Source organism: Pantherophis guttatus, chromosome 4, assembly GCF_059756535.1.
Source record: "Pantherophis guttatus breed Tessera chromosome 4, ASM5975653v1, whole genome shotgun sequence".
Taxonomy (NCBI): domain Eukaryota; kingdom Metazoa; phylum Chordata; class Lepidosauria; order Squamata; family Colubridae; genus Pantherophis; species Pantherophis guttatus.
Genome location: NC_142066.1, coordinates 25380720 through 25394575, shown reverse-complemented (window position 1 = coordinate 25394575; position 13856 = coordinate 25380720). Strand labels below are relative to the sequence as shown.

General features: G+C 42.4%; 1 protein-coding gene across 1 annotated transcript in view; it reads right to left on the bottom strand.

Moving 5' to 3' along the window:
* The window catches only part of LOC117666817 (integrin alpha-X-like), a 52883-nt gene extending 49050 nt beyond the window's left edge, over positions 1 to 3833 (bottom strand). The window contains exon 1 of the mRNA XM_034419798.3: positions 3618 to 3833. Within this exon, the coding sequence (XP_034275689.2) occupies positions 3618 to 3660 (43 nt within the window). The 5' untranslated portion in view covers positions 3661 to 3833. The remainder of the gene's footprint in view (positions 1 to 3617) is intronic.
* Positions 3834 to 13856: the final 10023 nt, after the last annotated feature.

Sequence of the window (13856 nt, the reverse complement as noted above, 5' to 3'; positions counted from 1 at the left end):
GAAAAAAGTTGTGATATGTCATGTGATGATATGACAATGCGAGTTTGACACCCCTGTTGTTCATCATTCTGAATTGTCATTATATGATTTGGATAAAAGATCAAAGATGCAAATATACATGGATCAGAAGGCAGGAAGTGAGTCTGCAATTGGTTTTGCACATCATTTTAAACCAGGTTTTGCTTAAATTCTGTTCATTGACATAACTACAGTTAACCATGTTTGCAAGGCTATAAGCCATGGTTTACAAATCACTTATAATGTGAGAACACTACCATGGATCTCTAGGACAAGTCATAGTGACATCACAGGTACCATGATGTCCTTATGCAAATCATTTAAACATGAACCAGTAGTGTGCAGCAGCAGCCAAAAAATTTAACACAATCCTTGGTTGTATAAACAGAGGTATAGAATCAAAATCACGCGAGGTATTACATACTGCTTTATAAAGCCTCAGCAAGACCATACCTGGAATACTGTATAAAGTTTTGGCCACCACATTATAAAAAAAGATGTTGAGACTTTGGAAAAAGTGCAAAGAAGAGCAACTAAGATGATTAAGGGCCTGGAGACAAAAAGTTATGAATAACTTTTTGCAAGTATTGGGAATGACCAGTCTAGAGAAAAAAAAAATTAGGGGAGGACATGATATTAGAATGTCAGTATTTGAGGGGTTGCCACAAAGAGGAGGGGGTCAATTTATTTTCTAAAACAACAGAAGGCAAAGCAAGAAACAATGGATGGAAACTACTCAAGGAGAGAAGCAACCTGGAATTAAGGAGAAATTTCCTAACAGTGAGAACAATCAACCAGTGGAACGGTTTGACTTCAGAAGTTGTGGGTGCTTCATTTACTCTGGATTTTTATAGAAGAGATTGCACAGCCATTTGTCTGAAATGGTATAGGGTCTCCTGCTTGAGCAGGGGGCTGGACTAGAAGACCTCCAAGGTCCCTTCCAGCTCTTTTCTGATTGATCAGTCAAAGCAGTAGTATTTGTAAACTGGGTTCTAATGCTGGGAGGCCTAAAGACACAAAGAAACTTCCGTATTGGTACACAATACCCCCCAGATTCCCTATTTGTAACAAATAGAAATTACTCCAATAAATAAGTAAATAATAAAAATCACCAATGCATATCAATCCAGATATATATTTACAGCAGTAAATTTACAGCAGTAAATCCCATGGAACTCAGTGATACTAACTTTTGCAGAGAAATTTGCTGACTCAGCTCCCAATTCTGCACTAAATGCCCATTCTGCTGTACAGGGAATGCCCGACTTACGACCCCAATTGAGAACAGAATTTCCATTGCCAAACAAGATGGTTGTTAAGTGAGTCATGCCTGATTTTAGAAACTGTTTTTTGTGCCACCGCTGTCAAGTGAACCATTGCAGTTATTAAACGAGTCCTGCGGTCATCGAATGAATCCAGTTTTCCCCGTTGACTTTGCTGGTCAGCAGCCAGCTGGAAAAGTTGCAAACGATGATCATGTGACCCTGGGATGCTGCAACCATTATAAATACACACTGGTTACTAAGTGTCCAAATTTTGATGACATGACCATAGGGATGCTGCGATGGTCATAAGTGCAATGATCAATATAAGTCACTCTTTTCAGTTTAGGGAAGCCTCCCTCCCCCCCCCGAGAATGAAATATTTTGGGGAATATTAAAAGAGACAGAATATTATATTTCCCCAAAGGAGAAATGGAGAAACATGTTCTTAGATGCAGAAAGCAGCTCCAAGTCTTTCTTAATATTAATGTTAAGAAAGATTATTGACAAACAAAAGACTTTCACCTCCAGCGATGGGATTAAAATTTACATCCTCCTCCACCCAGATTCTAAGAATAGGACCTGACCTTTTAGGACATAATAAAATTAACCCACCACCATTAGAATAGCAAAAGATACAGAACTCACTACATTGCACAACCCTTCGGGGTATTTCAAATATTGTACAACCTCCAGGAGCATCTCAGAAACCTATAAAGATCCATCCATTCATTCTACCGATCGGTCAGCTGCCCCAGAACCACATGCTGTTAGTGGTTCTGCTCATCAATAAACAGAATCTTTCTTTCCAATCAGCCTCCATTTTGTTTCCACTGCCTTTCTCCCGGCTTGGAACTGAATCAGCTGGTTTTTTCTTCCAACACAGTGCAGTTGTAACTTTGAATGGTCACTAAAGAAATGGTTTAAAGAAAGCCAAAGTCTACCTGTCTTTTAGGTAGCTTTCCCAACAAAAACAATCTATACAGGTAGTCCTTGACTTACAACAGTTCACTTAGCAACCATTCAAAGTTACAACAGCACTGAAAAAAGTGACTTATGACTGTTTTTCATAGTTATGACCATTCCAGCAACCCCATGGTCATGTGATCAAAAGTCAGACGGTTGGCACCTGGTTCATATTGATGACCTTTGCTGTGACCCAAGGTCATGTGATCCCATTTTGCAACCTTCTGACAAGCAAAGTCAATGGGGGAAGCCAGGTTCACTTAACTTATCAACTGGGTTACTAACTTATCAACTGCAATGATTCACTTAGCAACTGACACAAGAAAGGTTGTTCTCTGAGTTCCCTCTAGACTGGCTTGGAATTCTAGTCTTTTCCAAATATTTTGGAAAACTTCCATTTATTTTTCTTGCAAAACATCCAAAGTCTGCCTGCAACACCATAACACAAAAGAAGTGGGTTAAAGAGAAAAGGCATTCAGAGGAACAAATAACGAAGCAATCTAGTTTGGTCTAGACCGGGGGTCTCCAACCTTGGCAACTTTAAGACTTGTGGACTTCAACTCCCAGAGTTCCTCAGCCAGAACTCTGGGAGTTGAAGTCCACAAGTCTTAAAGTTGCCAAGGTTGGAGACCACTGGTCTAGAGCAGGAATCTCCAAACATGGCTGGCTGTGGAATTCTGGGAGTTGAAGTCCACAAGTCTTAAAGTTACCAAGTTTAGAGACCTCCTGGTCTAGTGGTTAAGGCATCTGGTTAGAAAGCACGAGATGGTGAGTTCAAATTCTGCCTTAGCCAGGAAAGCCATCTCGCTGACTTTGAGCCAGTCACTCCCTCTCGGCACAGCCCACCTCACAAGGTGGTTGTTGTGGAGAAAATAAGAGAAGGCAGGTGTGTTAGATATATTCACCACTTTGAGCTACCTGGATAAAAAAAATTCTAATAAATTAAATTTTTTTTTAAATTTGATTTATATGCCGCCCTTCTCCGGAGACTCAGGGCGGCTTACAATGTGCTCAGCAATAGCCTTCATCCTTTTGTATATTTATACAAAGTCAGCTTATTGCCCCCACAACTGGGTCCTCAATTTACCTACCTTAGAAAGGATGGAAGGCTGAGTCAACCTTGAGCCTTGGCGAGATTCGAACCTGCAGTAATTGCAGGCAGCTGGTCTTAATAACCAGCTTAATAACAGGGTGCCTTAAACCACTGTACTACCAAGGCTCTTTTTTTAATTAGTTAATAAGCAACTGAGCCTAGCAAATGCAAAAGAATAAGAACCACAAACTCCACAATAACCCTGATGTATACAAATATTTACCAGTCTATCTAGCTATCTAGCTATCTATATATATATATATATATAAGGCACTTGCCAGCAACAGCTGAGAAACAGAAAAACAGCTGTATAGACTCCATCCTCCGCTGTTGACAGTCGACTGCATCCAACTCTTGTAAAGGTCAGTGAACGAGAGGAACGTTTATCTTTCCAGAAGTGGGTGTTTCAGCCATGGCTTAATGTCGCTGATTCGCACAGGGCAACTGGGATAAACGGGAAGCTGCCTCAAGAATCAGAGGGGGAAGTGTGGTCTGTGTGGGTTGGCTCGGAGGCCAAAATAGAAGATTATAGCATCAATAGTAATTTCTCAAGGAAATGACTCACCAAGCTTATCTTCATGCCTGCCATTATCTTTTTGCACATTTTAGCTGTATTGTGGCGTTTCAGAGCTCTTGGAAAGAGTAAACTTATTTTCAGAAGGACTTTGGGAATTGGTTATAGCTCTTTGCACCTTCGGCCTGCAGAGTCCTGCTCTCATTATCTGGGAAGAATGAAGAAAAAAATTGAATGTTACACATAGGCTTAACACCTATAAGGCAGTCCTTGACTTATAACAACTTGTTTAGCGATCGTTTGAAATTACAAGGGCACTAAAAGAAAGTGATTTATGAGTGTTTTTTTCACACTTACAGCCGTTGCAGCATTCCCATAGTCACATGGCCAAAATTCAGATGCTTGGCAACTGACTCATATTTATGACGGTTGCAGTGTCCTGGAGTCACGTGATCTTCTTTGGCGAACTTCTGACAAGCAAAGTCAACGGGGAAGCCAGATTCACTTAACCCTGTTACTAGCTTAACAATTGCAATGATTTACTTAACAATTAAGAAAGGTCATAAACTGAGGGCAAAACTCCCTTAACAACTGTCTTGCTGAGCAACAGAAATTTTGGACTCAATTGTGGTCATAAATCGAGGACTACTGGCATTGGCACTTTGTTCCAAACAAAAAGACCAAATGAGGAAACTGCGGCCAAGTTAATTGTCTTTGGAGATTCTCAGTCATCCAGGCCATGGTTGTCCCAAAGGCGCTTTTTTCAAGAGGCAACTGGATTTTCTAGTTTTTCTTTGAAGACGTTTTGCTTCTCATCCAAGAAGCTTCTTCTCTTGGATGAGAAGCAGCCAAATTATTTATTCATCCATTTAATTTTTTCAATTTCTATAGTTGCCTATCTCTGTTAATCATTCTTGGGTGGTTCACAATTAGAAAAAAGTTGAAATTAAGTTGAAATACTCAAAACATTTGATAACAACAACAACAACAATAATAATAATAAACCAATAGAAGCATCCAAATTATTGTTGGTGGCATGATAGGGGTTGCATATTGTCCACCATTCATTCATTTTTTGCCCTCCCCAGGACAGTTCAAAGCCCCATTGTCAGCCTTACAAGTTAGTCCACACAAGAAGCACACACCGAGTACTATTAGCTCCAACTTTATTGTATGGTTATGTTGGAAGAAATATTCTTCTGGCTTCTGTTCCAAGTGTGGGAAAAGATACTGGAAACATGGTGGCTGCTTGGAAAGATGTTTTTAATGGTGGACAGGATCACATGCCATGAAGATCTTGGGTGAAGAGAAAAAAAGGGCAGAGATGCTGAGAGAAATTTCTTGTATGTGTAATCACGCTTGGGCAAATAAAGTATTATTTTCTGTCCTATGGACAATTGAAATATTCAAGGTCTCAATTCTATTCTTAGGCTACAGTATACCGCCCATTTATCTTTTACTCAAATGGAGTGGAGAAACAGCCGGGTGTAATGAAGAAACAAGTTGTGTCCTGTGTTTTGCAAGGGCAGAAGAGTCAACCATGCAGAAGAAGAGTGTGGCAAGGCTGCAGATCAAGAAGAAAAGCAATTTCAACTTCCCACATTTCCTCTCTGTTTTGCGCCGAGCCTACCCGGCACCACTGCCAGCTCTCATTTGCCTTTGTTTTTGTTTGTTTTTAATCTTTCTTTCCACTTTTCCACCAAGTCGTAGAGATGCCTCATTTGCATCAGCTCATCTTATGTTGGCGTCTAGAATGAAGGAAGCATGCAAAAATTTCAGGAACTGCATCTCATCATATTATCACTTTGTAAAGTTTATTAAGATAGTCCATTTTGGGGTTATCATAGAACATTGATGTACAAGAATAACCTACAGAATGTTCTCATTTATTTCAGAGTGTTCATTATTTCACAAGATTTATATGTGTCCCCCCTCCCCTCAATGTAGACCCCAGGCAGGGCACATCTAAAACAATGCAAAAAAAAAAAAAGCCTAGATTAAACCTACTGCAACAAACCCCACATCAAAAACACACCATCGCTGGATGCTTAACCACAAACAATGCTAAGAATAGCACTTAGACTTATATACTGCTTCATCGCTCTTGCAGTTCTCTCTAAGCAGTTTACAGAGTCAGAATAGTAACCCCCAACAATCTGGGTCCTCATTTTCCGACCTTGGAAGAATAGAAGGCTGTGTCAACCTTGGAATGGAATGGAATGGAATAGAATAGAATCAGTGGTGGGTTCCTCCTGGTTCGGCCCGGTTCCCCCGAGCCGGTAGCGGTGACGATATGACGTCACCAAACCGGTTCTGCCCCACCCACCCCCTGCGTTATTCTTACCTTTTATTTGGCCCCGCCCCCAATCTATTGCTGCCTCCTGAGTCCCAGCTGATGGCTAGAGGGAAGAAAACTGTTTAAACTCTTGCCGTGGGGCTTCCAAGGGCCGCCCTAGAGCTGATCACTGTTAAAAGAAAACAAAGGAGTAGACCGATGCCTGCAAAAATACATGAGTAGATCAGTGCCTGCAAAAATAAATGGGTAGATCGGTACAGCCTGGTAGACCAGTACCTCTGCTAAATCCTAAATGATTATCACATGACCATCAAACCATGCCCACAAAATAAGCCACGCCCACAAAATAAGCTACGCCACAGAACCGGTAGTAAAAATAATTAGAACCCACCCCAGAATAGAATAGAATAGAATGGAATGGAACAGAACGGAACGGAACGGAACAGAACAGAATAACAGAGTTGGAAAGGATCTTGGAGGTCTTCAAGTTCAAACCCCTGGTTAGGCAGGAAACCCTATACACATGATGGTGAACCTATGGCACACATGCCAGAGGTGCCACACAGACCCCTTCTCTGCTGTCACACAAGCCATCGCCCCAGGTCAGATCTCCATGGCGTTTCTTTCGTGAGCTTCTGTTTCCTGCAAATGATGAAACTCGTGAAAGAAAAAGATCTTACCTCTTGCCGTGCTGCCGGTGTTGGGATGCCCCATCTCCCACCCACCAGCTGGTCTTTGGGTCTCTGCTGCGCATGCGTGCATGTCTGAGCATTTGTGCATGTCCATGTACATGGACTTGCGCACATCCACACACATCTTTCAGTCTGGGCATGTGGACGTGGTAGTTTGGGCACTCGGTGCCTTAAAGATTTGCTATCACTGCCCTATATAATTTCAGACAAAACCTTGATCCGGTGAAAATCGAGCCTGGTGGCGCAGCAGACTAATAGCCTGTTATTAACATTCAGCTGCCTGCAATTACTGCAAATTTGAATCTCCCCAGGCTCAAGGTTGACTCAGCCTTCCATCTTTTCTAAGGTAGGTAATTCTGTCCACCTTAACTAAAGCCCCAGTTCCAGATGAAGAAAAGCAGCCCCAAAGCATATTGCTCCCACCATCATGCTTCACTGTGGGTACACTGTAATTTTGGTGATGTGTAGTATTGTTTTTGTGCCAAACATAATTTTTGGAATTATAGACAACAATGGAAATATGGCTTAAAAGTTCAGCATTAGTCTCATCAGATCATAACATACTTTCCCACATTCTTTTATCAGACTTGATGTTTGTTGTTAATTGCGAAGTCATGTCCGACTCATCGCAACCCCATGACAACGTTCCTCCAGGCCTTCCTGTTCTCTACCATCCTCTGGAGTCCATTTAAGCTCATGCCGACTGCTTCAGTGACTCCATCCAACCACCTCATTCTCTGTCGTCCCGTTCTTCTTTTGCCCACAATCTTTCCCAGCATTAGGCTCTTCTCCAGTGAGTCCTTCCTTCTCATTAGGTGGCCAAAGGATTTGAGTTTCATCTTCAGGATCTGGCCTTCTAAAGAGCAGTTAGGGTTGATCTCCTCTAGGACTGACCGGTTTGATCGCCTTGCAGTCCAAGGGACTTGCAGGCCTTAATTCTTTGGCCCTCAGCCTTCCTTGCAAAATGTAGCTGGGTTTGGATGTTTTTCTTTGTAAGAAAAGGCTTCTGCCTTGCCACCCTATCTTTGTTGGTCAGAAGCTGGCTAGGGAGATCTCAAATGGTGACCATATAACTCAGGGATGCTACAATCATTGTTAAATACATGCCAATTGCCAACACCCAAAATTTGAGCACATGACTGTGGGGAATCATAATTGTGACAACTGATCATAAGTCACTTTTTCAATGCAATTGTGACTTTGAACCATCATTAAACGAACTGTTGTAAAGTGAGGACCACTTGTATTTTGCTTTCAGAATGCTTCAGTTCCTGGATGAAGGTGACAATTTCCATTTTAAGCTCTTCCTGCCTGCTCAGAGGTGCAAAGAATGAGTTGCTCCTGTCCAAGATTCAATTTTATCTCAGCAATTTCTAGCAGACTTTTGAAGACTTTTGCTGATCCCCTGCAGCCTTTCTGAACATCTGTAAAAGACTTACAGATGTGCTGATGGGACTGTGATCATCTCCTCTAAACCGATTTGGGGAAGTTGTATGATCCCAGGGAAATAAAATTTTCACAGCAAAAATCACACCCTCGCTTTTGTGTGTTACAACATTCAGCAAATAGGATGAATCTGCACACTTTTTATCATGGCCTCTTGTAGCCCCAAAAAACAGAACTGAGACATTCCATCCATATATGGAGAATGAATTCTAAAATAATTTGGGGCAAGCCCTCTTATTTTCTCCCCTTCAAAGCAACTGATGTGAACCATAAAAAGCCTTCCAATGGATAGCAATAGCACTTAGACTTATATACTATTTCATAGTGCTTTTACAGCCTTCTCTAAACGGTTTACAGAGTCAGCATATTGCCCCCAACAATCTGGGTCCTTGTTTTACCCATCTCAGAAAATGGAAGGCTGAATCAACCTTGAGCCGATTAGGATCAAAGGAATCGAACTCCTGGCAGTATGAGCAGAATTAGCCTGCAATACTCCACTCTATCCACTGCACCACCATGGCTGATGTTGAAAAATGACATCAGAAGCAAAGAAGGAGGATTCATCACCATGGATATGCTCATCACAGCAACCTTGTACAGGTAGTCCTTGACTTGCAACCACAATTGAGCCCCAAACTTCTGTTCCTAAGTGAAATATTTGTTAAGTGAGTTTTGCCATACTTTAAGACTTTTCTTGACATATTTGTTAAGTGAATCACTGCAATTGTCGAGTTATTAACACGATTGTTAAATGAATCTGGCTTCCCCATTGACTTTGCTTCTCAAAAAGTCACAAAAGGGGATCACATGACCTCGGGACACCGCAACCGTCAAAATGCATGCCAATTGCCAAGCATCTGAATTTTGATCAGGTGACCATGGGGATGCTGCAACAGTCATAAGTGTGAAAAATGATCATAAGTCACTTTTTTCAGTGCGGTTGTAACTTAGAACAGTGAACCAAATGAACTGTTGTAATTCGAGGATTACCTGTATGGAAGTTTAAGCTAACAATAAATTGCCCTAGGCCAGGGGTCGGCAACCTTAAACACTCAAAGAGCCACAAACGTCCTAACCGGAAGCCCCCCATTCAATTCTGGAGCCAGCCAGAAGTCCGGTTCCCCAACATAGAGTCTCCTCCTAGCACGGTGTCCTTTTTCCTCTACCTGTCCTAACTGAAAGCCCTATCAGTTGTGGAGCCGACTGGCGACAAGGAGCCACAGCAGAGGGATGAAAGAGCCACATGTGGCTCCAGAGCCGTGGGTTCCTGACCCCTGCCCTAGGCCTGCTTTCCAAACTGATTGTGGACTTTCTCCACAAGGCAACGCCTGAGCCATCCATATCACCTGGCTCATAAACACAAATCTTTTCAGCATCCAATGTGGCAAAACATCGTGCACACTTTCTGAAGGCTACATCCTCATCCAGATGTGCTGGTAAGTTTGCCTGGACTCTTAGTATACAGGAAAGCTGATAGATAGAGATACTCTTTAGTCTCTTGTCATGTTGTGTACTTGGTACTACCCAAGAACATTCTCCCCCCCCCTTCATATTTGGAAGATTCCAAGATTACACATGTAATCCTCAATTTACAACAGTTCACTTAGTGACCATTCGAAGGTACAATGGCGCTGAAAAAAATGACTTATGACCATTTTTTCACACTTATGACCATTGCAGTATCCCCACGATCACATGTTACAACTGGATGCTTGATAACTTACATTTATGATGGTTGCAATATCCCTGGGTTATAGGATCATCTTTTGCAACCTTGTGACAAGCAAAGTCAATGGGGAAGCCAGATTCGCTTAACAACCATGTTACTAATTTAACAACAGCAGTGATTCACTTAACAAATGTGACAAGAAAAGTCGTAAAATGGGGCAAAACTCACTGAACAAATTTCTCAGCAACATAAATTTTGGGCTCAATTGTGGTCGTAAATTGAGGACTATCTGTAATCACATCAATGTGAGAAGAAATTAAGATTTGATGCGAGGGAGAATCTGAACATATTAGCTTGGGTTGGAAGCTGCCAAACCACAGCCATGCGAAGCTCCTTGGATGGCCCCAAATTTTCAAACATGGGGGTAGAATCGTATCTGTTCATCACACAAACCACATCATTCTTGCCTAGAATTGTTATTTACAAGACACAAAATAATGACTCATGCAGCTTCTCTGGAAGCAAATAGCTGTTTCTGTTAAACTTGAGCAGTGTATTTCATATTTCTGATGGATTCCTGACCCTTAGATGAATCCTAAATGACGCACATACACTCACTAACTAATGCAAACTTTTCCCAGGTAACTCAATCCAAAAGATATTAATTCTCTGGACTATGTTAGCTAAGATTTGTTTATTGGCTACATTAGTCATCTTTGAAAAGGCAGTTTCAACATGGCTTTCCTCATTTTCAACCTTTCTGATTTTCTATCAGGTTTATCATTTGATTTGGATCCTAGAATTGTATGATTGTGGCGATACAGAAATTCAGATAATAAACGAATTGGGAGGGGTTTTCTTAAATGTATTCAAAATGAGATTAGAAGGGCTAGTTAATGACCTTTGGATTCTTGAAGAAGACAAAAAAAGCATCATTGTATCATATTATATATATATATATATATATTGTACGTGTATGGGTGTATGTGTCTTCTAGATTCACCATGTTAGCTTATAGCAGTGTTTGTCATGTGTGGACTTCAACTCCCAGAATTCCTCAGTCAGCAGTGTTTCTCAGCTTTGGAGGCTTGAAGATCGGTGGACTTCAATTCCCAGAATTCCTCAGTCAGCAGTGTTTCTGAGATGAGTGAATTTCAATTCCCAGAATGCCCCAGTCAGTAGTGTTTCTCAATCTTGATAGCCTGCTGGCTGGGGAACTCTGGGAGTTGAAGTCCATTCCTCTTCAGGCTATCAAGATTGAGAAACACTACTGACTGGGGCATTCTGGGAGTTGAAGTCCACCCCTCTTCAAGCTGCCAAGGTTGAGAACTACTGGCTTAAAGAGATATCTGGATGATATTTATGGGACAGAGAATGTTAGACAAGATCACTTTGAATCTAATCAATCAATGTTTACTTATATTTCTTTGCAATATCTAATCCACCCTCTTCTAAGTGCTAATGGTCTAGAGCCATGATGGCAAAGCTATGGCATGTGTGCCACAGGTGGCACGTGGAGCCATATCTGTGGGCATGCAAGTGTTGTCCTAGCTCGGCTCCAGCCCACATGCGTGTGCCGGCCAGCTGATTTTTGGGGCTTCCCGGAAGTCGGGAAACGGGCTGTTTCCAGCCTCCAGAGGGCCTCAGGGGGTGGGGACGGCTGTTTTCGCCCTCCCCAGGCTCCTAGAAAGCCTCTGGAGCCTGGGGAGGGTGAAAAACACACCTACCGGGCCCACCAGGCCATCACATGCTACAAGCGGGGGAGCACGGGGGGCATGCATGCATGCGCAAGGGGTGGGGTGCATTGAATTATGGGTTCAATGAGCACACACGCACGTGACCCCCCCCCATGCTCCCCATGCTTTTGGCACCCAATGGCAAAAAGGTTAGTCATCACTGGTCTAGAGGTTAAGAAACAATACACTGTTGACCTTATTCCGCCACCTACCCACCCATCCCTTTAGCTGATTTTTCTGTGGGTGTTCCTTGATTAATTTCCTTCCCTAAATGTTTTTCAGACTAGCCAACCAAAAATTGCAAAAGATGATTTCTCAATGAATTGTGAATAATCTCTGAGCAAAATGTCCGGGGGCGGAGGGAGGACAGTAGAAGAGGAAGGCTACCAATGTTGCTTCTTTTCTACAACGTAACCACTGTACATAATGCTTATATGCACAATCCATGCTTAACCAGATAGGGTAAAGAAGAACAGAATTGGAATGGATGTTGGAGATCTTCTACTCCAACCACCTGCTCAGTCAGGAGACCCTATACCAGTGGTGGTTAACCTTTTCGGCATGGAGTGCTGAAACTGGAGCGCACATGCGTACGCCGGCGCACCAAAACCCAAAAGAGAGCACCTCGACAGTTCGCATGCCCCCCGGACCAGCTGTCCAGCATGGATGCACGGGCTGGAAGCCGGAAGAGCAGCTGGCGACAGCGTGCGTGCCCACAGAGAGGGCTCTGTGGGCCACCTCTGGCACATGTGCCATAGGTTCACCATCACAGCCCTATACCAGTCCAGACAAATGGCTGTCCAATTTCTTTTTTAAAACCTCCAGTGTTGGAGCACCCACAACTTCTGGAGGCAAGTTGTTCCACTGATCATTCTAACAGACAGGAAATTTCTCCTTAATTCTAGGTTGCTTCTCTCCTTGGTTAGTCTCCATCCATTGCTTCTTGTCCTGCCTTCAGGTGCCTTGGAGAATAGGTTGACCCTTTTTTCTTTATGGCAGTTCCTTAGATATTGGAACACTGATATCATGTTACCCTTAGTCCTTCGTTTCATTAAACTAGACATAGCTGGCAGCTGCATTCTCCTAACAGTATTAAGTCTTGATCCTAACAGATAAACAGAGTTGGAAGGAACCTTGTAGGTCATCTAGTCCAACCCCCCACCCAAGCAGGAGATCCTACACCATTTCTGACAAATGGCAGTCCAGCCTCTTCTTGAAAGCCTGCAGTGATGAAGCTGCCACAATTTCCAAAGGTAACTTCTGTACCATTGGCTGAGTGTTCTCATTGTCGGAAAGTTTCTTCTTATTTCTAGGTTGAATCTCTCCTTGATCAGTTTCCATCCATTATTCCTTGTCTGGCCTTCAGGTGCTTTGGAAAATAGCTTGACCCCCTTCCTCCTCTCTGTGGCAGCCCCTCAAATATTGGAACACTGTTATCATGTCTGCCCTGGTCCTTCTCTTCCCTAGACTAGCCATGCCCAGTTCCTGCAACAGTTCATCATATGTTTTAGCTTCCAGTCCCCTAATCATCCTGGTTGCTCTTCTCTGCACTCTTTCTAGAATCTCAACAACTTTTTTATAATGTGGTGGCCAAAACTGGATGCAGTATTCTATGTGTGGTCTTACTAAGGCTTTATGGAGTGCTGTTAGTACCTCACTTGATCTTGATTGTATCTCTCTGTTAATGCAATTTAGGATTGCATTGGCTTTTTTGGCTGCCACCGCACACTGCTGGTTCATATTTAGTTGGTTGTCCACTAAGACTCCAAGTTTCCTCTCACAGTTACTGCTATTGATCCTGGTTTCACAAGCTAAAAAACTTGTAACATTCGTTTTATCTGTCGCTTAGCATTTTGCTCAGACACAGGTCACTGAGGTAGTATATGCCCCTTCTGTGAATGCCAACACTGTACATCATTAAAATTTTGGAGTGCCACCATGCTGTACCATCCCCATTTCCAATTTTCTTGCAAACAATTGATTTTTGGACCAAAGGTTTTATAGAAAGAAATGTTTATTCTTCTTTTAACAAATACTGTATATTGGAGTGCTTTGTAGGTAGGAGGGTAGCACATGAGCCTCTAATTCTGTCTCCATACTGCATGATATTCATTCTCTTAGCTATTGAAGCTCATTGAAGTGAGTCCTGCTTCTGTTTTATAAA